The 27593-nt window shown below is 44.8% G+C and overlaps 1 protein-coding gene across 2 annotated transcripts; it reads left to right on the plus strand.

The window, feature by feature from the left end:
* Window positions 1–4404: 4404 nt before the first annotated feature.
* On the plus strand, window positions 4405–26427 carry RBM17 (RNA binding motif protein 17). Of its 2 annotated transcripts, none has more exons than XM_055543487.1 (12): window positions 4405–4562; window positions 13178–13315; window positions 13851–13967; window positions 16433–16599; window positions 17418–17515; window positions 18801–18857; window positions 20031–20172; window positions 22613–22764; window positions 23829–23902; window positions 24396–24494; window positions 25700–25772; window positions 25901–26427. In XM_055543487.1, the coding sequence occupies exons 2-12, from the start codon at window positions 13193–13195 to the stop codon at window positions 26002–26004; spliced, it is 1206 nt and encodes a 401-aa protein (XP_055399462.1). In that variant the 5' UTR covers window positions 4405–4562; window positions 13178–13192; the 3' UTR covers window positions 26005–26427. The 2 variants fall into 2 exon arrangements, with proteins under 2 accessions (XP_055399462.1, XP_055399463.1); XM_055543488.1 differs by lacking the exon at window positions 4405–4562 and adding an exon at window positions 6704–6808.
* Window positions 26428–27593: the final 1166 nt, after the last annotated feature.

Genomic DNA, 27593 nt, shown 5'->3' on the forward strand with positions numbered 1-27593 from the left:
TCTAATCCTTTTTTCCTACCCCCTTCTCCTTCCACCCAGGCTGCAATGCTGCGTGGTCCACTACAGGCTCCTAAGAGCAGCAGGACCCTTTAAGGAGCCCCCAGAGTCCACAGCTGAGTCCAAAGCTTAGAATCAGATCTATTTATGATCCTGACCCTAAGCCTGATTGCACTTGAACCTGCATCAGGGTTTCCCTCCAGGAATGACTCCCCAGCTTTGGAAACCCTCACTTCTAAAATGGAGCTGACCCCAGGACTACCCTGGTGGTCCAGTAATTACGACTTCCAATGCAGGGAGCATGGGTTCAGTCCCTGGTCAAGGAGCTAAGATACTACATGTCTCAGGGCCAAAAAAAACAAAACATGAAGCAGTTTCGTAACAAATTTAGTAAAGACTTCAAAGACTGCACATCAAAAAAAAAAAAAAAAAAACAAAAAGATGAAGAAGAACTAAAAAAAGGATCAAATAAAAAATAAATAAAATGGAACTTAACCCTACAAACCTAGTTCTCCAAGAAACCTTAGAAATAAATGCTTTTAAGTCAGAACTGATTCCTCCAAAACTACAGCTGAGCACTCCAGCCCTGACACATTATTTTACTGCCAGAATGCGTCACATCTCACCCAGAGCTGATCCCCAAGCCTTGGGACTGACGATTTCTGTCCTAATGCTGTGCTAATATTTTATTTAGGATTTTTGCATTGAGGGTCATAAGTGAGAATGGCTGACAGTTCTCTTTGGGCTGTATTTGTTGGGTACAACTACTATACTAGCTCTGTATGAGAAGTTTGACACTTTCCTTCTTTTTCTACACTCTGAAACTGCAGAACAGAGTTCATTGGCCCTGGAGGTCTCATTGCAGGACTCCCCTGCTGGCTCAGCAGTAAAGAACCCACTTGCAATGCAGGAGACTTGGTTCGATCCCCAGGTCGGAAAGATCCCCTGGAGAAGGAAATGGCAACCTACGCCAGTATTCTTGCTAGGAAAATTCCACGGACAGGCTAGAGAGGAGCCTGGCAGGCTATAGTCCATGGAGTCACAAAAGAGTTGGATACGACCTAGCACTGAACAACGACAAACAACAGAAGTCTGATAAAATTTCTCTGTGGAGCATCTGCACCTGGTGTTTTGGAGAGTAGCTCTTTGCTCTTTCCTCCTGTTTATCTTGTGATAGTTCGTTTGTTTAAATTTTATAACTCATCTAAAGTCCGTTTTGAGAAATTACATTGTCCTAAAAATTATTTCATCCAGATTTTGTTGTTGGTGTTGTTCAGTCACTAAGTCATGTCCAACTCTTTGCAACCCCATGAACTGCAGCACGCCAGACTTTGCTGTCCTTCACTATCTCCCTGAGTTTGCTCAAACTCATGTCTACAGAGTCAGTGATGCCATACAACCATCTTGTCCTCTGTCACCCCCTTCTTCTCTTGCCCTCAATCTTTCCCAGCATCAGGGTCTTTTCCAATGACTCAGTTCTTGGCATCAAATGGCCAAAGTATTGGAGATTCAGCTTCAGCATCAGTTTTTCCAATGAATATTCAGGGTTAATTTCCTTTAGGATTGACTGGTCTGATCCCCTTGCAGTCCAAGGCACTCTCAAGAGTCTTCTCCAGCACCACGGTTTGAAAGCATCAATTCTACATGCTAACCTTGCTTTATGGTCCAACTGTCACATCCATACAAGACTACTGGAAAAACCATAGCTTTGACTATGCAGACCTTTGTCAGCAGTGGTGTCTCTGCATTTTAAATATTCTATTTAGGTTTGTCATTGCTTATCTTTCAAGGAACAAGCGTCTTTTAATTTCGTGGCTGCAGTCACTGACCACATTGATTTTGGAGCCCCCCCAAATGAAATCTGACACTGTTTTCACATTTCCCCATCTATTTGCCATGAAGTGGCAGGACCGGATGCCGTCATCTTTCCCCTTCATCAAGAGTCCGTTTGGTTCCTTTTCACTTTCTGCCATTAAAGTGATATCATCTGCATATCTGAGATTGTTGATAGTTCTCCCAGCAATCTTGATACCAGATTATGATTCATCCAGCCTGGCATTTCACATGATGTGCTCTGCATATAAGTTAAATAAGTAGGGTGATAATATACAGCTCTGATATATATATATAATAATAAATAAATAAATATTATAATAAATTATTATATTTATTTAGTATAATAAATCTGAACAAAGTCATCTCTTAAGCTAATTTTACTTTCCTTTGTATCTGGAGTTTATTCCCCTTATTCCATATTTTATATTTTTGTGCTTTCTTCCATTTTTCTTTTTTAGTTTATGTTGATTCACATAGCTTAGTTCTGTCTTATTGTTTTGTTACGGTTTCTGTTTTTCAGTTTTTCCAAATATTTCATTGAGTGATTTTATGTGATTTGCTGCTGTTGTGTGCATGCCTCTTGAGAATTTGAAAGGTTTGTATTTTAGTTCTGGGTTAATGATAATCAGAATGCCACATGATATCCTTAATCACCTATTTCTTTATGTTAACTACCGACTCCCTGCACTATTTCCTTCTTTTGTCCCTTCTCCTCTCTTTTCTTAACCACCAGTTTTTAATTATATTCTTTCTTTATATGTCCCTTTGTACTAAGGTGCATATTTAAGTGCAGACTATTTGATTTATCAAACTAAAATGTTTTTACCCCCAAATATGTTATTGAATGAGCTTCCCTGGTGGCTCAGATGGTAAAGCATCTGCCTACAATGCGGGAGACCTGGGTTCAATCCCTGGGTCGGGAAGATCTCCTGGAAAAGGAAATGGCAACCTACACCAGTATTCTTGCCTGGAAAATCCCATGGACGGAGGAACCTGGTAGGCTACAGTCCATGGGGTCGCAAAGAGTCGGACACGACTGAGCGACTTCATTTCATTTTCATTTCATGTTATTGAACCAAAGCTGAGTCCACTTGCCCACAAGCAGTAAAACCCAATCATGACGAAGAGAAGTCTAGCACTTATTGCAGGCATCTAGCAAGGAGAAGCGGCAGCTCATGCTCAGAGGACCTGAATCTGATAGCTTTGAGGGAAGAGGTTTTAAAGGCAGGGTGAGGGAAGGGGCTGCAGGGGCCTGATCAGCTCCTGCAAAGTTCTCAGACTGGTTGGCATCAAGGTGAAGTTTCAAGTATCTTCAACCTTCTGGTTTCAGCCAGTTTAGCGTCTACAGGCTTGCAGTCAGCAGTTCTCATCTGGCAGAGGCTGCTTCCTGTAAAAACAACCTAGGAATGTGTGTCAGACCTTTATCCTTCAGGGCCCTGGGAAGTGGGTGATTCTGCTCTGGTGGGTTTATAGTGTAAATTGTTACCAGTTTCCTGGCTCAATAGCTACTTTACATCTTCACATTTTCCAATCATTAACTCTTGAGTCAGCCTTTTGAGACTCGGGGAGGCTCAGGCGACTAAGCAAAAATCTTTTACTTCAAAGGACAGGGACCTATACAGGTTGTATACGATTTCAAATATAGACGAGAAAATCACATTGACACAGAATCCTATTTTCTCTTTCTTCCCAAATTTTGTCCTATCGTTTTGAAATCATGAGGCTTTATAACATGTACCTTGTATGTATACATGTATGTATACGTATATAACATGTATCCTGTAACCCTAACTTCATATCCATGGTTTCCTTAGCCCTTCCCTTGTGACTCAGCTGGTAAAGAATCCGCCTACAATGTGGGCGACCTGGGTTCGATCCCTGGGTTGGAAAGATCTCCTGGAGAAGGGAAAGGCTACCCACTCCAGTATTCTTGGGCTTCCCTTGTGGCTCAGCTGGTAAAGAATCCGCCTACAATGCAGGAGACCCAGGTCTGATCCCTGGGTTGGGAAGATCCCCTGGAGAAGGGAAAGGCTACCCACTCCAGTATTCTGGCCTGGAGAATACCATGGACTGTATAGTCCATGGGGTCTCAAAGGGTCAGACACGACTGAGCGACTTTCACTTCACACAGTTAATTCAGCACTCCTGGTCTTGTCTTTTACAGCCTTTTGCCCATTCATCTCTCCTACTATGATTTGTCTTTAGCTTTGTGCACACTGATGATGAACAGTTTTTTTTAATATAAATTCATTTATTTTAATTGGAGGCTAATTACTTTACAATATTGTATTGGTTTTGCCATACATTGACATGAATCCGCCACGGGTGTACATGGGTTCCCCATGAAGCCGACCTCTGTAGCCCTGGACCAGTTGTCCTCTCCGCCTGAGGTCAATGCCAGGCTCCCGGGGTGTGTAGCATCACAACCTTGTGCCATCGCGACCCCTCTTGGCAGCAGAGGAAGTTTCTCGGCTCTGCGGGCTCGGTCCTCCGGCCGGCAGGGGGCGCGCGGCAGCAGGGGCGCCCTCAACGCAGGCGCCGGGCGCCTCTCTTCCGGCCGTACGCGCCGTGACCCCGCGCCGCCGCGCGTCCCGCGGAGTCTGCGTAGGGGTTGGCGCCGGAGCGGTGCTGCCGTCGGGGGCTGACGCCGAGCGCCCAGCCCGCGGTGTCGGCGGCGCGTCGGCCTCGGTGCGCCGCCGCGGCCCGGGAGCGTCGGCCGGGCGGGCCGGGTAAGTGGTCTCTGGGGCCGGTGGGCGGGCGGGGGCCGGGGCCGGCGCCCCTCCTCGGCCGGGCGTCGCGGCAGGTGAGGTCGCGGCTTTAGGCCGCACCGCGAGGGGCGGAGGTCCCTGACCGGCCCCGCGCCGCTGGCTGCCCCGCGCCTGGCGGCCTGGCCGCTGGTAAGCCTCCTTGTCTTCTCTCGCTCCCTGCTGCTTCCTTCCTTTATGTGCCTCGGTTTGCCGGGCCCTCGCACCCCTTCTCTACCCTTTTTCTTCCTCGTCTGTTTGCTCTGTCCTTGTGTCTCCTGGACCCGAGGGCGCCTTTCCCTTCCTCTCCCTGTCCGTCTGTCCGGGAACAGCTGTTGGTCCCTTGAACCCGGTAGGAAGGTCTGAACAGTCTGTGGCCGGGGCCGGGGGCGCCGAGGAAGGAATCCGTTTCCGCCCCCGGCTTCGAATCAGATGTGGCCATCCTTCAGAGACAGGGGTTGTACCTGGACGAGGCTCCGGCACTGCCTCGGACCTTGTCTTTTCTTAAAGCGGTATTTTAGCTTCGATATCCAGTCACCAAGCGTGTTTTTTTTGTTTTTTTTTTTTTTTTGCTTGAGCGTTTCCTTTTGCCCAGGTCATGTTTAGGAACAGCAGATAAGTTAGATCAGTAAGATTCTGTCTCTACGCTCCCGTGAGTTTGGTTTCCAGAGAAACAAGTGTAAAAAGCCACGCCTCGGTCGGTCTGGAAAGGCTTGCAAAGGAGTGAGGCGTGTAACTGAGCCTTGGGGGTGTTTTGTTAGATGTGCAGGATGGGGGAAAGCTTCCCTGCAGAGGAAATAAGTGTAAAGGTAGCAGAGGTGAAGCACCTTAGTGCATTCTGGAAACTGCAGGAAAGGCAGATCGAAGTTTGAACATGGGTAGTCAGGTCGGATCAAGAAATCAATGAGAAATCATTGAAGGAGGGCCCTGGGAGGTGCTTATTCCTAGGGGCAGGCAGTATAGTGTATAGTGAAGGCGTTCAGTCGTGTCCGACTCTGCGACCCCGTAGACTGTAGCCTTCTCCGTCCATGGGATTCTCCAGGCAAGAACACTGGAGTGGGTTACCATTTCCTTCTGCAGGGGATCTTCCCGACCCAGGGATCGAACCGGGGTCTCCCGCATTGGAGGCAGACGCTTTAACCTCTGAGCCACCAGGGAAGCAGGCAAGTGGGTGGGAAATAGGATATTCTGGGGGAGGGCAAAATTCTGCACATTCTCAGGTAGGTGTGGACTGCGTCTCCCCTCAACAGGTGGAGTTTTTAAAGGATGCAATTCAGTTTCCACAGTTCTGTGAGTTAAGGGCCACAGGCATTTTTTTATAGTGAGGATATTTAGGCGATATGGGATATTACATTAGTAACTTAAACTGTAAGTGTTTTATTTTTAGAAGAAATAAAGCAAATGGTATATACTAAGAAATATGTGCTGACTGACCACTCACTGATATATTTAGAAAATATTTAAAAAGTGCTTAACAATGTCCCCAGCAAGGTGCTCAGTTGGAGATACAAAGATGAAGACAGAAACAGCCCTTGCTATCTCTGCGGGCTTTATGATATAGTAAGAGACAGACATGTCACCCATTGGAGCCTAACATGATGTGAGTGTGTTCAGGGGGTAGCTGGTTTTATGTAAGGGTTGTTGTTAGCAAAGGCTTCAGAGATGTACTTAAAAGATGAGCACGTGGGGTGCTCCTGAGAGGATGTCTTCCACGTTCTTTTTTGCCAGTTGCATGTGTTTTAAAAAAATACTTCTCTAGCTTGGGTAGAATCTTGAAAAGTCATCATTCTTCCAGAAGAGCTGTGTTTACCATGTTTTTCTTTAGTTAAAAAAAAGGAGCATACCTGGAAGATGTGTTGATCAAAGGCTGATGTTACTATGAAAACGAAGTCAATAGTGAGGTGGTATTTTAAAGAGGTTATGAAAATCAACTGTTTGTATTTCCATTTGGTCCTGGCTTCCTAAGATATATCCAAATGTTAGAAAGTGCTCCGTTTCTATTACCTGTCACCAGACTTCATGAAGTAAATGTGTTGTATCATCTGAAAGACATCTGAGCGTTAATGAGGTGCAGTTCAGGTCATAACAGAGTCTTGTTAGTGCACTTGTTGTTTTCAGTGTTTGCCGCAGAGAGGATGCACGAATCAACTGTGACATATTTACAAGTACTCGAGGCAGCTAAAGTGAAGATACATACACTTTTTAAGAAATGGATGCAACAAGCTATGTTGGTAAGGTTATATAAAAGGAGGAAAGGAAGGAATTAGAATGGGGTTCAGGCTGCTGCTGGGCCAGGGAGATCACTTGGGTGGATGGGATGGGATGGGGACCATACGGGTGGAGGGTGGTCTCTTGTCTCACTGGTGCTTGTTGCATTATAGTAGTTAATTAAAGCAAGTCTTACAAGTGCAGGTGGGTAGAGCGTGTCGTTGCTGTGGTCCGTCCAGTTCTATGAATTTGAAGATCTGTGAAGAGAGCTCTTCTGCCTTTACTGTGATGAGGAGATCTGGTGTGTAAGCTCCGAGGTACAGAAAGCTAGCAGATGTTAGTAAGGGGGCATCAGTTTCTGATATTTAAGCTATGTTTTTGAAGGTTTTGAGAACAGAAACAGGGAACTTTAAATGAACATAAGATTTTGCTGCACAATGACTTTTGAAGCAGACGGAGGCGAATCAGGTGCCGTTGTCAACAACTAGCTTCAGGTAGACTGGAGTTGGAGGAAGTATGGTGGCATGGAACCTCACCAGTTGGATGATGAAGTCTTAGGAGTTGGGCTCTTGGCTGAAAGCACTCTGTTGGAGGTAGAGCGCCTCTACATTGCTTGAGCGTGTAGCCCTGAAATAGGGAAAATGTTTCCGTCAGCGTTCACTCCGCCCCTAGGGGCACATCCAGCGTCCTGTTAGCTCACACTGCCTTGCCTAGTGCTGCTGCTCCTCTCCCTTTTACCTAGTTTTTTAAAAATTTTGATTGTGGTAAAATGTACATAACATAAAATTTGTCATTTGAACTGTTTTTAAATGTGTTGTGTGCCCATTACCATCATCCACCTCAGAAGCTTTTGTTTCCTCTTTACTTCCTAGTGGAGCCTGTGGGCATTGTGTAGTTTCACTGCTGATTCATGTGGCTAAAAAAGAATTTATTTAATTGTTGATATTTAAAAATGTTTATTGAATGCCTCCTCTTTGCCACAAATTGGAAATGCAAAAGTAAATAAGTTGGTCTTTTCCCTTCAGTTTAGTGGGCATTTGGTTACTTGATTTCCATTGAGACCATTATTTGTATCCTGCATGGGACTCTGTGCTTCCTAGACTTGGTTGATTATTTCCCTTCCCATGTTAGGGAAGTTTTCAGCTATTATCTTTTCAGATATTTTCTCAGGTCGTTTCTCTCTTCTCCTTCTGGGACCCCTAGAAGGCAAATATTGCTCTGTTTAATGTTTTCTCAGAGGTCTCTTAGGCTGCCTTCGTTTCTTTTCCTTCTTTTTTCTATATTCTGTTCTGCAGCAGTGATTTCCACCATTCTGTCTTCCAGGTCATTTATCCATTCTTCTGCCTCAGTTATTCTCCTATGGATTCCTTCAGCTCTATTTATTTGTTCTTTAATTCTTCTCGGTCTTTGGTAAACATTTCTTGTGTTCCCTCCATTCTTTTTCTGAGATCCTGGGTCATCTTCAGTATCATTATTCTGAATTCTTTTTCTGGGAGGTTACCTATCTCCACTTCCTCTAGTTTTTCTGGGGATTTATCTTGATCCTTCATCTGGGACAGAATCCTATTTCTTTTCCTCTTGGTTAGCTTTCTGTGATTGTAGTATTAGTTTTGGAGGCTTCTGGGATTATAGTTCTTATTTCTTCTGTCTGCTCTCTGGTGGATGAGGATAAGAGGCTGTGCAAGCTTCCTGATGGGAGGGACTGGCTGTGGGAATGCTGGGTCTTGCTCAAGTGGGTGGGGTCATGCTCAGTAAAACTTGACTCCAGTTGTCTGTCTATGGATGGGGCTGTGCTCCCTTCCTGTTAGTTGTTTGGCCTGAGGTGACCCAGTCCTGGAGTCTACAGGCTCTATGAGTGAGTGAGTGAAGTCACTCAGTCATGGCCGACTCTTTTGCGGCTCCATGGACTGTAGCCCTCCAGGCTCCTCTGTCCATGGAATTTTCCAGGCAAGCATACTGGAGTGGGTTGGCATTTTCTTCTCCAGGGGAATCTTCCCAACCCAGGGGTCGAACCCGGGTCTCCCACATTGCAGACAGACGCTTTACCCTCTGAGCCACCAGGGAAGCCCACAGGCTCTACAATAGGGCTTTGGCACCTCCCAGAGGACTTACACCAAGCCGAGATGCATCTCCCAGTACTGCTGCTACCAGTGCCCCTGTCCCTGGCGGGCCACTGCCAACCCACACCTCTGCAGGGGACCTGCAGACACTCATGGTAGGTCTGGATCAGTCTCCTATGGGGTGAATGTTCCTTTCCCCTGGGTTCTAGTGAGCACAAGGTTTTGTTTGCACTCTAAGAGTGGAGTCTGTTTCCCCCCAGTCCTGTGCAAGTCCTGTAATCAAATCCCGCTGGCCTTCAGAGTCAGATTTCTAGGGGATTCCCAGTCCCTTGGCCAGACCCCCTGGCTGGGGAGCCTGATGTGGGGCCTAGAACCTTCAGAGCAGTGTGAGAACTCTGGTGGTGGTATTTGCCAGAGTATGGGTCACCCTCCTGGCGGGTGTAAGATGTGATTTTGTCAAGATTGTGCCCCTCCTACCATTTCACTGCAGCTTCTCCTTTGTCCTTGAATGGAGGGTATCTTTTTTGGTGGGTTCTGGTATCTCCCTGTTGATGGCTGTTCAACAGCTAATTGTGATTTTGGTGCTCTGGCAGGAGATGAGCGCACGTTCTTTTGCTCCACCGTCTTGAGCCAGTCTCTAGAGACCAATCTTATTTGTAAATACCTTTCTTGATGATGTTTTCAAATTTCTTACTAAGCAGTACTGAGAGAAGTAAAGTGAAAAAGGACTCCCCTGTAGTTCAAACCGTAGAGAATCTGCCTGTGATGCAGAAGACCAGGGTTTGATCCCTGGGTTGTGTAGTTTCTCTGGAGAGAAATTGGAGGCAATTTCTTCTTCTCTGGAGAGAGTGGAGGCAATCCACTCCAGTATTGTTGCCTGGAGAATCCCACGGACAGAGGAGCTTGGTGGGCTGCAGTCCATGGGATCGCAAAGAGTCAGACATGACTGAGCGACTAACACACACACACAAAGTAGAGTTTGGTTTGTAAACAAAGTTTGATAATTTAGCTTTATAATTTCCCAGAAAGTATTGTTTATATTTGTTTGCCAAAATGTGTCAGTCTTCTCTTGCCTTTATAAGAATAAAGAAAGGTAAAACAAATGAACCCACAATTTGTTTACTAGGCTTTGGTCTGGTGATCAACTGAATGATGAGGTCTCAAAACATTAGACTAGGTTAGATGAAAGATGCATGGTCATTTCTGAAGTAGTGTTCTGAAAACCACAGTACAGTTGACCCTTGAAAAAGGCAGGGGTCAGGGGCCCCGACCCTCCGCAGCCGAAAAGTCGTATAACTTCACAGTTGGCCCTCCGTATCTATGGATTCCACCGACCTCGGATGTTGTGGTCCTATAGTATTTACTGTGGAAAACAGGCCACATGTAAGTGGACTCGTGCAGCTCAAACCTGGCATCATTCACGAGCCCTTTGCAAGCTGGTCACTCAGCATTGTTTTTTCTTTGCTGTTGTTCTGAGTTTTTCAGGTTAAATTTAAACTTTAAGGATGTGTACCTGGAAAAGAAGGATTAGTTTTGAATACCAAGTAGGCTGGAAGAAAAGTGCATGACAGCCTCTGCAGCTCTGTGGTCTTATGCAGTCATCAGTGGCCAGAAATTCTGAAGTCCTGGATGAGAGGGGGTTGCAATTAGTGTGTTAACTGAGCAGTTGGCCTGATTCCCTGTTCGACTCTGGGGCAGACACTGATCTTAGTCTGAGGGTAGAGCAGTGACCTCCACACACTGAATATAGGTTTTCGTGGAGTTTACAAGACTGTGGATTAAAATAGTAGGTTCTGAAGTGGACCCCAGCAGTATTCCCTGCAAAACTTTGGAGACCTGGTCAGATTTCAGGCATGCTTAGATGAGAAATGGAATTCATTAACTTTTCTACGTTTAGCCTGTCTGGCGCTTGTCTCAAGCTTAATCCCGTGACAAAGTGTTGCCGAGTCTGCTTTGTCTGGTGCTGAAGGCAGCGGGCGTGCCCCTGCGGGATACGCTCTTCAGGGAATTCTTCGTCCCTGCCGAGCCAGTGAGTTGTCCTAGAAGCCGTAGGAGAGAACCGTTAGGCGTGTCTCCGTTGTTTTATTTGTCACTTGGAGCACTCAGCCACCAGTACCCTGGGCTCTGCTCTTATTCACTCTGCTTCTGCACTGCCTTGGGGCCTTTCATTTAGCAGTCAGCACTGAGAGCTCTCAGGTCATCACAGCGTTCTGGGGCTGACTTCAGCTCAGGAGCCGAACAGCTGTCCTGAGGGAGGGAGGCGGCATCCAACCCCTCACCCCCGCCCCACGCACCATGGAACCAGGTCAGCCGAGGTGTTGGGGTGTCGGGGTCTTAAGATCCATGCACAGAAGGGTGGAGAAGTGAGCAGACACACAAGTTTTGCCCCAGGTCAGATGTGACTCTGGGGGAAAATTAGATATTTCCCTTCCTGTATGTATCACCTTCTCTTTCTGAGACATAACACAGGCAAAACAGGATTTGTATGACACAGTTTCAATGGCGAAATGCTGTCTGAGCCTGGGAACTGACAGACTTTTGGGATGTGTTCATAAGTTAGCAACTCCTGTGTTAAGCACTTCTTTGCAGTTTAAGGTTTTCAGTCAATTTTTTTTTTCCCCTTTCCAACTGTAAGAAACAAATTGCTGTCTTATTTTGAGAAATGAGCCGTATTTTGGGTTTCAGAATGTTGAGGTTTTCAAATGTGGCAGTAAGGACTTAGCAGCTAGAGGTGTGGACTTCTGACTGGGTTTGACCTGGAGCAGATTTATTTCCGGAAGTCCCCACCCGATCCTGGACTGCTCTTGGCTTTACTGGTAGCCTCCTCCTAGGCTTCTGTAGCAGTTACACCATTGACCACCCTGGCAAGTGTGATAGGCTGTTATCCTAATGTCAGAAAGTGAAGAGGAACTAAAGAGCCTATTGATGAAGGTGTAAGAGGAGAATGAAAAAACTGGCTTAAAACTCAACATTCAAAAAACTAAGATCATAGTATATGGTCCCGTCAGTTTATGGCAAATAGATGAGGAAAAAGTGGAAACAGTGACAGACTTTATTTTCTTGGGCTCCAAAATCACTGTGGATGGTGACTGCAGCCATGAAATTAAAAGACTTATTCCTTGGAAGAAAAACTATGACAAACCTAGCCAGTGTATTAAAAAGCAGAGACATTACTTTGCAGCAAAAGTCTGTCTAGTCAAGACTATGGTTTTTCCAGTGGTCCTGTATGGATGTGAGAGGTGGACCATGAAGAAGGCTGGGTGCCAGAGAATAGATGCTTTTGAACTGTGGTGTTGGAGAAACTCTTGAGAGTCCCTTGGACTGCAAGGAGGTCAAACCAGTCAATCCTGAAGGAAATCATCCCTGAGTATTCGCTGGAAGGACTGAAGCTGAAGCTGAAATCCTTTGGCCACCTGATGTAAAGAACCCACTCATTGGAAAAGATCCTGATGCTGGGAAAGATGGAGGGCAGGAGGAGAAGGGGATGACGGAGGATGGTTGGATGCCATCACTGACTCAGTGAACATGAGTTTGAGCAAATTCCGGGAGATGGTGGAGGACAGGGGAGCCTGGGGTGCTGCAGTCCATGGGGTCCCGAAGAGCTGGACACGACTGAGAGGACTGAATGAGTGTTACCTGTTGTCATTTTTGTTGTCTTCATCCTCTGTCTGCGGGGACAGCATGTGTCAGTCATTCACATATAGATTGTGGATTCTCTCTTTGTGCTCAGTCATTAAAGATCACCAGGTTTGGGATACGAGGAAGCCTGGGTATTATACAATCTAACCTTCTACTCTCCTGGCACATCTGTAAGATCATTTCTGGGGTTTTCCCCTTATTTGTAGGCATATAATAAAATTTTATAAAAGGGTAGCTTCCTCGCCATCAACCTCCACCCCCACCCCCCCTGAAAAGGTGGTTAATTGTGCTAACTCACCTGGTAATAGGTGTTTTTGTAAGGCTTCTACTTTTTGTTACTGACACAAAGTAGAATTTTTTTTTTAATGAATATCTACAGTTAAGAATGCCCTGACTGTAGAACTTCCTTCCCTCATTCTGTAGAACAGAATGATTTCACTCCTAAATTACTTGATCACATGATCTTATATACAGGAAAATTCATGCTAGAGGTTTATTTTGAAAATAGCACATAGGTATTAGAAAGGGCACTGATTGGTGATATCAGGTGTCTTGGCTTCTGTCACTGAATGTTCCTGGATGAGGTGATCTCATCAGATACCTACCTCTGAAATTCTATGCCACTGCATATTTTAATTAGAAATCTTCACTACATTCTTACATTCTTTAACCCCTATCCACTTTCCCTTTCAGCACTGAACTGAGAAGATGTCCCTGTATGATGACCTGGGAGTGGAGACCAGTGACTCAAAAACAGAAGGCTGGTCCAAAAACTTCAAACTCCTGCAGTCTCAGCTCCAGGTGAAGAAGGCAGCTCTCACTCAGGCCAAGGTGAGAGAAGCTAAGCCCACCTGTGAGGAAAGAGGCCCGGCAGGTGCCTGCTGAGGCGTGAGAGCCACTGCCCTACCTCTTTGTTGAATATATAGGGCTCCTGCGTGGCCGGAGGAGAGGCTGGGGTAGGGAGGGGAGGAATAGGAGCTGAAGGTCATTTCACGTCTCCTGGAAATAGAACTGTTTCAGAGAATCAGGATGAGGAAAAGAGTAGTTTCGATTTCCAGCAGTGATGCTGGTTTTCAGACTTCAGTATGTCCAAGCATAGAGTTTTTTCAGTGTATTATTTCATCTGAAAATTTAACAGTGGCCAATCTTTCTGTAAACCTTTTCTAAAAATGGAGATTTGTGTTGTAAGGAAAAGGAACTAGTATATGGTTATCGTAATAATTGAATTAAAAGGCTATTGTTTTAAGATTGTTTCTCTCATATCTGACAGGTTTGTTGCAGAGACCAAAAAAAAAGCTTTGTTATAAGTAATCTGAATTTTGATTTGAAGCCTCAGTATGCTTTTCTTGGTTTTTGATGATTTTAGAGCCAGAGGACAAAACAAAGTACAGTCCTTGCTCCAGTAATCGACCTAAAGCGAGGCGGCTCTTCAGATGAGCGGCAGATCGTGGACACTCCACCACACGTGGCTGCAGGCCTCAAGGTACACCCCGCCCCCAACACACACACACGCCCGTGGGTGGGCTCTCTTGCTTTCCAGGCTGCACTTGCCACACGTCACTCTGAGCACACCTCCTCTGTAGGCCTTGCAATCTAGTCAGTATCACGTTCAGTTTAATTTTTGCTCTGGTTTTATCAACTTTAAAACACTTACTCTGTTTAAAGCTCAGTAGTTAATTAATCAGAAATTGGAGGTGGGCGAAAAGAAAAAGAAATGACTTAAGAATTTAAGAACTTGGTATTCTTTTCCTCCTGCATCTTCTGTCCCCTCATTGCGTTTCTCACTTAATATACTGTGCTGTCCACCTGTGTCAAAGAGTGCAGGGCCAGGCGCTCATCCCAGTGGCTTCACTGCGCTCCCCTGTGTGGCAGGCGCTGAAGCTCTCCATGGGGTTTCATGGCCAGAGGAGCTGATCCTTCTCCTGCAGTCTGGTAGTCTGTCAAGAGGGAAAACCACTTGGTTCCCCACAAGGGAACTTTTCTGATGATTCTTAGTCATTTAACATTTTTTCCCACAAATTCGCCACCTAATTTTTTCTTGCTGCATCTAACCAAGAACTGGTTAATCATCTTCTGTTACTGTACAGTGACTCCAGAACCTGTAATATCACCCCTAGATTTAATCAGTAAGCATTTTCTTCTTGTAACATAGCCAATTTTTAGTTGTAAAGTGTTCCCATCAGGTAAGTGTGTGGTGATTTACACACTCACTTCCTAACTGTAGGGCCAGTAAACCTTTTAGGGATACCTTTTCAGAGAGCTTTCTGTGCATTTAAAATTTTCTTAGGATAGACTTCCTGAGGTAACTTCAGGAGATAATTCCCTTTCCTGGACAGTTTATTTGTTGCCAAGTTGTCTCTGGCAGAGTTGTATCACCTGCAGCGTGTGAGCGTTGAGTTTTTCCCACCCTCTGCAGTGTTGGGTATTAACTGTCAGTCTGTTATAATGAAGCAAGCCCCTGTATTCTTCATGGCATTTAGAGCAGGATGGCTCATTGTTGAACTTAGCAGGGTTCACACAGTAAAAGTTGTTTGCTGTCAGATTTTAACAACAGAGAATTATCCTTCATGCTGACAGTTTGTTCTGAGTTGGAACTTTGTGATGGCAGTGTTAAATAAATTGAGTTGCTGATTGTTAGCTTCTCCTGTCTTAATAATAACTGAATGGAAATGTTGTTCAGGTGCTTTTGTGTGTTAGAAATGTCTTTTTATGTGCATACAAATGAATACCTTCCCTTTGGGAGCCTTGCGGTAAATAGATTTGTGTCAGATTTCCAGTGATAGGGCCTGGGAGGTGATTACAGTTATTTTTCTAATTTTGTTTATTCAACAAATCAAAGGGATTTTTGATTTTTAATTGTAAGGAGACCATGAAGTGTTTGTTTTATTAATATGATGAGAAAATGTCATCCACATTGTAATTCAGTGCACAGTGTAATCCAGGAATTGTTAGATTTAGATCCATGGATACTGAGCATAAGCTCTCTGTATCATGCCTGTTTTGTGTTCATATGTAAAATACATTTTACAAACAGCCGTCCTGCCTTTGGCAGTGCTGGGCACGCTTCTGACAGTTGCAGAGTGGGAGCTTAGGGACCTTGACCTGCACTCATTTGGGTGTCTGTGGGGACCGGGAAAGGGTGTCATGCTAGAGAAACAAACAGAAGAAAGTACGAAGATGTAGGAGCGTGAGTCCATGCAGTGGGTCAGGGCTTATGAGAACCACGGATCTCAAGACCCCCAGCCTAGGGCGAAGCCCCCTTTTCATCTTGTGTTTCTAGTGCACTGTTTGCCTTTTGTTCTTTTTCTCTCAAAGAGCAGTTTGTAAATGAGCAAAAGAGAAACACAAAAACCTGACTTAGTGGACTTTAAAAAATGAACCATGCTGTGAAGGGAGTTACGTGCCTGTTCAGACTCAGGGCCTGAGATGCAGCAGCCTCGGGAGGCTGTGGACTCCAGAGCATTCAGAGCCCAGGACGAGGCTTTCTACTTTTCTTTCCTCTTTTTTGAGAGTCTTAATATGTCATGTCTCCATGTAATCAAAATCTGGGATTATTATATTAAATGACTGCAAGAATATGTTATTCTTAAGTTGTTTTGTATTTTAAGTTTTTATGTATGTAAAAATAGAAGTATTCTATATTTACTCTAAAAAATCAAATTTATTGCTTAAAATTTTGGGTAATGGCAGCTTTTTTTAAGAAAATGCTGTAGGGTGTTTATGGAATTGATCCTGAACTGAGAGGTGAACTTCGCCATGCTCTGCTGCTCCTGGGCTGGGCGCCTGAACAGGCCATGTCTCCGAGCCTCCTCAGGCATCTGCTCCCTCATCTGTAGAACAGAGGCGGACAGGTGGTCCTCAGGGCCCTGCATGGTCCTTGACCTTAATTTTGTGAATAAAACTCCAAGACAGAGGGTGATATTTACTTTGGCATTTTCCCTTCCTCAGGACCCTGTTCCCAGCGGGTTTTCTGCAGGAGAAGTTTTGATCCCCTTAGCTGATGAATATGATCCCATGTTTCCTAACGATTATGAGAAAGTAGTGAAGCGCCAAAGAGAGGAGCGACAGAGGCAGCGGGAGCTGGAAAGACAGAAGGAAATAGAAGAGAGAGAAAAGTAAGGCCTCGTGCAAGTGTGGGATGGGGTTATGTTTGAAATGTTCATTCAGATGTTATGAGAACTGTAGTGCTGTCTGTGGGCTGAGTGGGTTTTGTGGTTGGTCTGAACAGTTCTCAGGAGTCAGATTGTTGTTAAGAACGTGTGGTTGTTACATCCCATCATGGAAACAAACTCCAGAGCAAGTTCGCGTATAGATGCAGAAAACTTAGAACATACATTTTGAGTGAGTTTTTAGAAAAATAGCTTACAAACTGATGTTGAATAATAGGTTTTGCTTTTTTTTTTCCCCTATGTTCTGACTCTACTAGAGTCATACTGCTTAAAATACTTAAAATGTTTTTCCACCTTTTACTATTTTTGAGCCCGATAAAGTTTTTAAGAACTCATAACATCTTTTATGTTTTTCGAAAGTATGGGTAACAAAGATTTATTTGCATTTCTTCTTTTAAAAATGCTGAGTATTAATTTTTAAATGATTATATAAACATTAATATACTATTTCTCATTATTTATTGACTCATTTCATGAAGTGAAAGCATGTTCTAGACAATCGAAATTATTTCATTAACTGTTACCTGTGTTGATTCGCTTTAGTGTTGAAAGAGGTAAATATCAAGGAAACTTTTTTCTTGCTATTTATATGCGTATACCTGTTAAATTTGTTCAGTTTATCTTCTGGATTTTTCTCACTTGTCATATGTTTGCTGCTTTGGTGTTTAATCAGTTGTTTGCATATCCCCTACCCCTCACGCCCCCTAAAGTCAAGGTGACGTCCTTGGGTTCACATCTCTGAATTGTTCCATCTGTTATCACAGGCGGCGTAAAGACAGACATGAAGCTAGTGGGTTTTCCAGGCGACCCGATCCAGATTCTGATGAAGATGAAGATTATGAGCGAGAGAGGAGGAAAAGAAGTAATGCCTGAACATAAATGTCATGTTTTAGATGTGCAATTCTACCCTTTCCTTCTATATTCAGTTTGATAACTAGTTCAGCTGACATTGATGTGGGTAGTTTTCTGTCTGGCATCTCAGCAAAAACCCACATTTGTATGGGGTTTAACTTTTCGTTGTGTTTTCACAGATGATCTTTCTAACATTTACTTTTTGGACCTTTGAGCACACCTTAAACTACATGCCTGTGCTCGTCTCTGTCCGTAGCACAGTCATGCCCACCTGTTGTCTGTCCATCTGCACTTTGATTAAGAACAGCACTGAGTGGAGAGTCTGCACTCGTGTCCAGAATCCTTGCCACCCCCATGCATGGCTGGGCTTCCCTGAATGCTGGCTTCTGGCAGTGTCACAAGCGGGGCAGGGAGACGGTGTGAGCTCATGCTCTGTCAGGCCGCCTCCATCTCTGAAGCCTCACAGGCGGCATCGTCGTTGTGTGAGAGCCAGGTGCTTGGTGACCGCTAGCTAGCTAGGCCCTGTCCATTCTGAGAGAACAGCTTCATCACATGTGGTTGCCGCCTGTACACTGATTGTGGGAAATTTCTTTGAAACATTTCATGCTGGTGCAGCATGGTTTTGTAATTGGTTTCTTTAATTTACATTTTATCATTTTTTGGAGTGTCTCATTGGTGATTTCCCATGGATGGAGGAGCCTGGTGGGCTGCAGTCCATGGGTCGCTAGAGTCGGACATGACTGAGCAACTTCACTTTCACTTTTCACTTTCATGCGTTGGAGAAGGAAATGGCACCCCACTCCAGTGTTCTTGCCTGGAGAATCCCAGGGACGGGGGAGCCTGGTGGGCTGCCGTCTATGGGGTCGCACAGAGTCGGACACGACTGAAGCGACTTAGCAGCAGCAGCATTGGTGATTAAGTTATAATACATATGTTACAGGTTTTCTCTGGTGAAAAATCCCTATGTTCTCTGTTCGTGTTTTCCCTCTGGTTGTCTGATAGCAAATGGAGTCTGCTTTGGTTTGTTTGTGTCCACCGTTCTCTAGGAAATGTGAACAAGAATGATGACAGCACAAAGCAGACTGTGACCAGAAGTACCCACACACCCGAGGAGTGATACCTACTTGTGTACTTTTAACCCTGGTTTCACACACTGAACTCTTCAGGTGTTAGCGAGAGGGTGGAGTAGTGTGCCTTCCTGCCTCTTCCTTTGGGGTGGGGGTGCGATCCAGCGGCCCCGGGCTGACTCCTTCCTCCTCACTCAGCCCTTGCTCAGCGGAATGTGTGTTTTGCAGGTATGGGCGGAGCTGCCATTGCACCTCCCACGTCTCTTGTGGAGAAGGACAAAGAATGTAAGTACCTGTTTCTTCCCTTTTCTGTTCAGATACATGTCTTTAACCCAGTCTTGGGAAGCCTTAGCTGGAATCAGCCAGGCACCTGGGTGCAGGGAAAAGGCCCCCAAACCCTCCTCACTCTAGCCCTCGGCCAAGAGCACCTTCCACCCCTTATGCATCAGGAGTTTTTATGCCAGTTTCTAGGATTTTTCTGCAGCAAGATGCTTTTTTGTTTGCTGTTAAACGTAATTCATTTTGTTTTTTCTAACATTTCATATTTGGAATTAGGTTAAAACAAATAGTAGCTCAGTTGGCCAGTTCTGTGCTCAGTGATCTCAGTTTAGTTCAGTCGCTCAGTCGTGTCCGACTCTGTGACCCCATGGACTGCAGCACACCAGGCCTCCCTGTCCCTCACCAACTCCCGGAGTTTACTCAAACTATGTCCATTGAGTCAGCGATGCCATCCAACCATCTCATCCTCTGTCGTCCCCTTCTCCTCCCACCTTCATTCTTTCCCAGCGTCAGGGTCTTTTCCAGTGAGTCAGCTCTTCGCATCAGGTGGCCATAGTTTTGGAGTTTCAGCTTCAACATCGGTCCTTCCAGTGAACACTCAGGACTGATCTTTAGGATGGACTGGTTGGATCTCCTTGCGGTCCAAGGGACTCTCCGCAGCTCTGTGATCTGGGAGCTGTTACATTTGTGCCCCTCCACAAGGTGGCAGCACATTCCCGAGTTAGGTCCCTCAGGCACAGGGTGTGCCTTCACTCAGAGTCCCACAAGTCTCCAGGGATCTGTTCTCGAATTGGGGGTTGGAACTGGACTTGGATGAATCTTCTAGTTCATTTTCCTACTCTCTGTGTTGGAGCATACCTAAACTATCCCGAGAAAATGTAACCATCCCCAGAGTTTTTAAATACCTATGAATGTTATCTTTTTATAAAGAAGATAATACAGAAAAAAAAAGTTAAATAATAATGAAAATACCTGACAAACCATAAACCCCAACTGAAACCAGTCTCTGGGAGTGGAGCCCAAGCATCTGGAGCTCTCTGAGCTTCCTTGCTGATTCTCGTGCACAGCTGGGGTTGCACTTCACTGAACTGGCATGTGGTCCCTGACCTCAGAGACCTTTGTTGTATGCTGGCGTAAGGAGGCACAAAAAATAAAATCCTGTTTCCTGTCATCCAACAGTACCCCGAGACTTCCCTTATGAAGAGGATTCACGACCTCGCTCACAGTCTTCCAAAGCTGCTATCCCTCCCCCAGTGTACGAGGAACAAGACAGACCCCGATCCCCAACCGGCCCTGGCAACTCCTTCCTCGCCAACATGGGGTAATGGTCGGGCACTTGCGCCTCGGCGAGTGCAGGGAGGGTGGGACTCTAGGGGGCCGGGGTGGTGTGGTCAGACTTTCCAGTGGATGCAGCGCATTTGGAGATGAGGGCTTTAGCGGGTTTACAAGGAGTGCTTGGTGCGCTCAGTCATGCAGGATCAGGACTTGAGTCACTGGGAGGGTATTGCAGCATGACCCTGTTACCGTTTTGTACAAAACGTAAAGCTTTTTATCGGAAGTGTTCAGTGATTGGGATGCTGAACATTATATTCTCTAGGTAGGAACAGTTTCTGATTGTTATTTATATTTGTTTTCAGAACATTTGTAAATAGCTCATACGAATTAGACCTGACTTACACTATGTCCAAAAGATGAATGACATCCTTTTTTTTCTTGATAAAATGACCTTTGCTTTAAGGTTATAAGTCTATACCTTTGGTCTAAAAACTTTTAGTCATTCTACCTATAATTAGAAATTTGCCAGTGTTTGAAAATCAGTTTTAAGGTTGACTTCAGGTGGGGCTTGTGGGTTTTTTTTAGGACTCGCTGGATTTGGCACGTGTTGTGGTTAAGAGAGTGTTGTGTATTGTTTATTCCTCTAGTGCTCCGGGGGTGGCAGTGGAGCAGCACTGCGCCGAGGCCTTTGCTCTCTGTCCTCTAGAAGGACGGCGCCTCTGGTGGAGAGGCTGTGCCTGCAGAGGCCTCTCTGGTCTGCCTTCGCCTGTGTGAGCGCTTTGATTCTGCCTTCGCTCCTTCGGGGCCGGGCTGGCCAGAGCTGAGGAGCAGGCTAGGGTTCACACGCTGTGAGAGGATTTGGAGTTCTCACCTTGATACCTGTCTTCTCGACCTGTGCTGTTCTCTGGGGCCTCCTGGCCACTCAGGGCTCTTGAATTAATTGAATGTGAATAGAATTCAGCATGTATTTCTTTCCTCACGCTAGTCTCGAGTGCTCAGTAGCCACACAAAGCTCACAGCTGCTGCCCTGGGCAGTGCACACAGAGGATGTTCCCCATTAGAGAGAAGCTTGTGGGGTTGCCCTGGAGTGTACTGAAGGGGCACAGGCATGACATCACTGGGGGCTGATTGTGTTTTTCCTGCTAGTGAAAAAAATTGCCTTATTGCTGGCAAGAAAAAGGTATTAAATCTTTATGCCAAAAGAAGGTACAATATAGTACAGTTATCAGTCTTCAGTCTTTTTAGCCCTGGAACAACTTGTTCAAATGAAATATTTAAGGAAATTACGTATGTGAGATACTGTAGGTAAGGTCCGTCTAGTCAAGGCTATGGTTTTTCCTGTGGTCATGTATGGATGTGAGAGTTGGACTGTGAAGAAGGTTGAGCGCTGAAGAATTGATGCTTTTGAACTGTGGTGTTGGAGAAGACTCTTGAGAGTCCCTTGGACTGCAAGGAGATCCAACCAGTCCATTCTAAAGGAGATCAGCCCTGGGTGTTCATTGGAAGGACTAATGCTGAAGCAGAAACTCCAATACTTTGGCCACCTCATGCGAAGAGTTGACTCATTGGAAAAGACTCTGATGCTGGGAGGGATTGGGGGCAGGAGGAGAAGGGGACGACAGAGGATGAGATAATGGCTGGATGGCATCACCGACTCGATGGACATGAGTTTGGGTAAACTCTGGGAGTTGGTGATGGATAGGGAGGCCTGGTGTGCTGTGATTCATGGGGTCGCAAAGAGTTGGACACGACTGAGTGACTGAACTGAACTGAACAGTTCTGTTTGAAGCAGGGTTTTAGGGTTCAGGCCCTAAGAAGCAGTGTTCAGTACCCTTGAGGCTCCTCCCTGTGCAGTTTGAAAGCTATCACTAATAGAGGAAGAGCAGTGGACTAAGAATTCAAGAGTTGTGTGTTTCAATTTGAGTCCTACCGTTAATACCAACATGTGGTGTCTTCCTTTGCTGTCAGTCAGCCTTAAGCTAGGCAGCCACTGTGGGCCCCAGTTTCTTTATTTCCATCTATTAAACAGATAGTCCTTAAGCATCCTTCATTTATGAAGTCAGTTATTGGAAACTCTTCTGTACTATTTAGAAAAATGCAGTCATCTTCATTACATGAAACCATACTTAGTTTTTGAGAGGATTACTTAAACTGGTTATGAGCCTTGTAACAGAGCAGGTACAGGGGCACATAGGAAGTCTGGTATTTTCTAACAGGCCCTGGGGAACTCTTACCAGAGGAACTAGTGTTTCCTTTACCTCAGAGGTAATCTCAGTGCACCCATAATTTCAGCATCCACTTTTTAATCTTTCTCCTGAACATCCCACAACTTCCATCTCATAGCCCGTTAGGTATATGGCATCATCAGCGCCATTGTGGAATCTACATTCTCTCTTCCCGGAAGGAGATTACTGTGATGTAAAATCCAATTTGTGCTGTAGCTGATGACTCAAGTGCAGGGACCTTTCTCCTTTTCCTCCTCGCAGGGGCACGGTAGCACATAAAATCATGCAGAAGTATGGCTTCCGGGAAGGCCAGGGTCTCGGGAAGCATGAGCAGGGCCTGAGCACAGCGCTGTCGGTGGAGAAGACCAGCAAGCGGGGCGGCAAGATCATCGTGGGCGACGCCACCGAGAAAGGTGGGCCTCCCCTCGGGCAGGGCTCCTGGGGGTGTGGGCGGGGGCAGGCCATTCTGAATGAGAGAATTCCTCATCGTGATGCCTTCCAGCTCTGGGTGGTGGAAACAGAGTTCTGAGGCCCATCTTTACAAATAGTTCAGGACAGAGAATGCCTGTAGGAGGAAAAGAAGATGAGAGGCTTTGGCAGAAATGAACAGGACTCCAGAAATCCTGGCATGCCTGCTTCTCCTCCAGAAAGAGCCTTGTTATACTGATAGAACCGTTACTGTGTTTTTATAGCAACACAGAGGCACAGAGCCATACAGAGTATATCAGTGATTCTTTCTGCTGTATCTCTATCCTGTAAGGGTTCTCTGCTTTTTGCTTTTTTCTGCCCTTTCATCCTAATTTTCTTACTGGCTGCTCTGTAAAAGTAGAATTATTTTGCAGTCTTCTGGTAGGTGATGCCTACTTGGTGTTTTATTTTCATTTGATTGTTACAGTCTGTTCTGTAGTGAGGGCGTACTGGAATGAGTCAAACATGATTTAGCACTTTGAGCAGCAGAACTCAGTAGTTTTGAATCAGTCTTAGCTGAATGCCTTTTCCTGAAGAAGGAAGAGAACTTTTCCTGGCAGGCATGTTGACATAGAGCTTGAGGAAGCAGCAGTAAGCCTCACAGACTGGAACCAGAAACCAGCAGTCAGCCCACTCTGGGAGGGTATCTGACAGTGGTCAACTCACGGCTGGCTGATGGACTGCTCGTTTACACTGGGCTCAGGACCTCTGACCACTGCCTGAGCCAAGACTCACTTCTGAGGGTGGTGATCACTGTGCCCTGTCGGCCCTTTAGGAAGTGAACTAAGCAAAAATGCACCTGAGGATGTTAAAAAGTTCTAGAAGTTATGGTAAAAATTATACCAAAGCAAAATGATGCTTTCAGATAGGAAAGGCTGCATCTTTGCTCAGAGACTATAGATGCTGGCTCTAGGATATAGAGAGTGGGGATTGCTGTTGAAAGTAAATTGCTCATTGTAACTTAGACTTGGTGCCCTAACACTTCTGTCTGATGACATTTTTCTTACAGATGCAGCCAAGAAGTCAGATTCAAATCCATTAACTGAAATACTTAAGTGTCCTACCAAAGTGGTCCTACTCAGGGTAAGGAGCTGAGGAAGGAGCCCTGTTTGCCTTGTGGGTCGCATGTCCCTCCCCCCGCCCTGCCCCTGCACGCAGTCAGCCCCACTGATGATGGGATAGCTGAAGCGAACTGAAAGTGGTGCTTGTGGGTAGACTCCCTGGAAGACTGGTTTTTAGATTCCTTTTCTCTAGTGTTTCTTCGCGAAACATTAGTATTTAAGACTACAGTGAGAAATTACTTTAAAATGTTTGAAATTGTCAGAAATTCAGCTTGGTTTATGTATTCTGGTGTTTGCCCAGTTGCTCTGGTAACTTATTGAAGCCTAATGTATATTTTTTAATTTTTTTAAAAAAACTAAACTACTTCAGGATATTTCAGGAATGAAAATTTTCTTTTGGGTCATTTAGGTTTGGAAACATTTGCCATCTTGGAAAAAAGTTACTTATACATCTCTTTTACATAGTTGTCAATTATACTTAATACTGGAATTTATATATTTATTTTTGTTTATAGAACATGGTTGGTGCAGGAGAGGTGGATGAAGACTTGGAAGTAGAAACCAAGGAAGAGTGTGAAAAATATGGCAAAGTTGGAAAATGTGTGATATTTGAAGTAAGAGAGATTTCTTTGTTTATAACCCAAATTACAATTGATAAGTTACAAAGCATTTTCTGTAAATAGAGGATGCATTGTAAGTAACATACTGTCTTACTTTAGAAGGTGACATGTGTTGGTTAGTTACACTGCTTTTACTCAGTTATTGCAATTTCAGATACTAGCATAAGAAGAACTTCAAATTTATTTGGTGAAGAAACATTTCATTTTGTGACTGACGTTTAGACTTGATGACAGTGGGTTCAGTAGTTTAGTGACGGGGGGTCACATGTGCCTTGGCTTCCTTCTTTTGGCAGGTGCCTTATTTAGTGCCTCCCACATACCAGTGCTGACTGCCCTGGGGTCGGGGAGGTGCCTCCTGTGCTCTCGGTGACACGTTCAGTTGAAGAAACAACAAACAAAGTTAGAGAATGTTCAGTTGCTAGACTCATCAGCACTGACTTACAAGTATAGGAGTTTGAGAGGAGGATTAGATCAATGCGGAATAGTTCGAGGAGGCTTTGTGAACAGTATCAGATGTGAGCGGAGCTTTGGACTGTGGGTAGGATTTGGGTCGGAGGGAACAGGCGTTCCCATAGGGTCACGGCTTCTGGAGAGTGGGGAGGGCTGCAAGGTGGTGGGTGTGGTGGGGATTAGCGGGAGTCGTACTTACACAGTGCAGCGGGGCCTAGAAAGCTTAACAGAGGAACTCAGCCTGGTATGAGAGACAGTTCGCGTACAGATGTTTTATTTTAGTTCCTGCTCACCTCAGCTTCTCCTCCATGCTGGGTTGCGTCTGTTGACTGCATAATTATCTGTTTATGTGTCTGATGGCACAGGACCTGCAGAGGTCTTGCTTAGCTGCCTTTTGCTCACACTTAGCACACGGCCTGTCCAAAACAGACGTTCAGTGAATTTTGATGACGAGTAAATTACACTTAACTGGAAAAGGAAATGGCAACCCATCCCAGTATTCTTGCCTGGCAAATCCCATGGACAGAGGAGCCTGGTGGGCTACAGTCCACAAGGTCGCAAAGAGTTGGACACGACTGAGCGTGCACATGCACACACAAACACAAATTACACTTAGATCCTTGGCATTTCAGCACTGCTTATCTGTAGTTGGAATACTTACTCTGACAAAAATCATTTGTGGAGGAAAACTCACAGTCAGTGACATCTCTGATGATATCTTTACTTACTGTACTCCATTTCTTTTCCAGATTCCTGGTGCCCCTGATGATGAAGCAGTACGAATATTTTTAGAATTCGAGAGGGTTGAGTCAGCAATTAAAGGTACGTTGTACAGCTAACGATAAAGAATTAAAAAGTTGAACTTGTGATCTTAATATTTTGAAGACGTATTGTTGTAATGTCTCATGGAATTCCTGCCTTAACTAACTGTCTTTTTGTTTGCCTTTTAGCTGTTGTTGATCTGAATGGGAGGTATTTTGGTGGACGGGTGGTCAAAGCATGTTTCTACAATTTGGATAAATTCAGGGTCCTGGATTTGGCAGAACAAGTTTGATTTTAAAAACTAGAGCCTGAGTCATCTCCAGCGATCCTTCAGCGAGCTGCAGACTGAGCAGAGGAGAACAAGGCGTCAGGGGGCCTTCATGGCTATGGGTGCAGAGACTCTGTAAGACTTCTAAGATATATGTTGACTGATCCCTTTTTTATTTTGTGGTTTTTTAATATAGTATAAAAATCCTTTTAAAAAAAAACAAACAAAAAGCAATCTGTGTGCCTCTCTGGTTGTTTATCTTTTTTATTACCACTTCTGAGGTGATTACATTTTTTGCTAGGATTTCATGATAATTCTCAAGTGCTTCAGTGATACAGCATTTCTTGCACTTAAAAAAAAAATCTAGAAAGTTTTGGTGGGGTAGTGTTCCCCTTTTCTTTCTTTTTTTGATTTCTTTTAATAAAACCTGCAAGTTACTAAACTGTAGCTTCATAAATTCTGTAATAAAGTATCATCTTGGCAGTCTGCCTAAGGTGAAAACCTCTCCTTTCTCTAACAGAGAAATTCTTATTGACTCCAGTCATAGAAAAAGCTCTTTACAACCTAAACTAAGGTTGAAGAATCTTGAGCCTACCATGACCTGTTTGGATGAATCATTTTCAGTTAAGCTAAGTCAGACTCTAGAGATTGTGATGGATTTAGGAGTATTTGGGTATAGAAATCATGAATATAGCATTTGTTTTCAGAGATTGAAGCCTCTTCTTTAGCGTAGCTCAGCAGTGACAGGTTCACTCAGAACTTCATGGGTGCATTGTAAATTTGTGCCCAATAATGTTGTGGAAGTGGTGATTCCCTGGGGTCATGTTTCTACTGGCAAAATTTGCAGTCCTGTTCTCATATGTAATTTTTAAATGGATAAAATTCCACCACATCAGCTACTTAAACTGTACTGCCAATTAATACAATTCTGGAATTGTGAAAACCTGTACCATCGAAGTACAGTGGTATATGTGGCTTAAATGTTTAGCAGGATTGCCAGACAAAACAAATAATAATATTTGGCCCGAGCAGAAAGTGTTTCCAGAATCTGCCTGCCTGTATTCTGCTCCTTGCTTGCCCGAATATTGCATGTGACTTAACCTGAAGCGGTGGCTGGGGCCATGCACCGTGGTGTCTCTTCAGGTCCTTTCAACGTGACAGTGTGTGTGACCCTGCGGGGGAGGAAAGTAGCCAGCGTTTCTTTGCATCCATGGACTTGGTTTGGAGACATAAGGAATATTTTGACCCTTTTTAAAAAAGGATTTTCTCATGTTTTTATTTAACATAAAATAAAAGAATAACATTTTCTCTTTTGTGGTATTATTTTACTGAGTTAAAGTGAATTAAGACTGCTTCTGAGAAGAAAGTGCACATACTCTATGAAATAAATTTGAGTTTAAGAACAAAAGGTGAAAGAGCTACACAGTTAGACATTTTGTAGGACCTGAGAGTCAGCAGCCAGCCTCACACTTGGCTCCAGATACCCATGACGGAGTTGGTCTTAGAAGGGCTGAGATGTGCTCGTGCTAGGCACTCGTTATGATGGCTTAGTTTAATTTGTGTGAACCCTGAGGTCTTGGAAGTATACGTTCCAACTCCCTTTGACAGCTCAT

This window comes from Bubalus kerabau, chromosome 13 (assembly GCF_029407905.1).
Source record: "Bubalus kerabau isolate K-KA32 ecotype Philippines breed swamp buffalo chromosome 13, PCC_UOA_SB_1v2, whole genome shotgun sequence".
In the NCBI taxonomy this organism is placed as follows: Eukaryota; Metazoa; Chordata; class Mammalia; order Artiodactyla; family Bovidae; genus Bubalus; species Bubalus kerabau.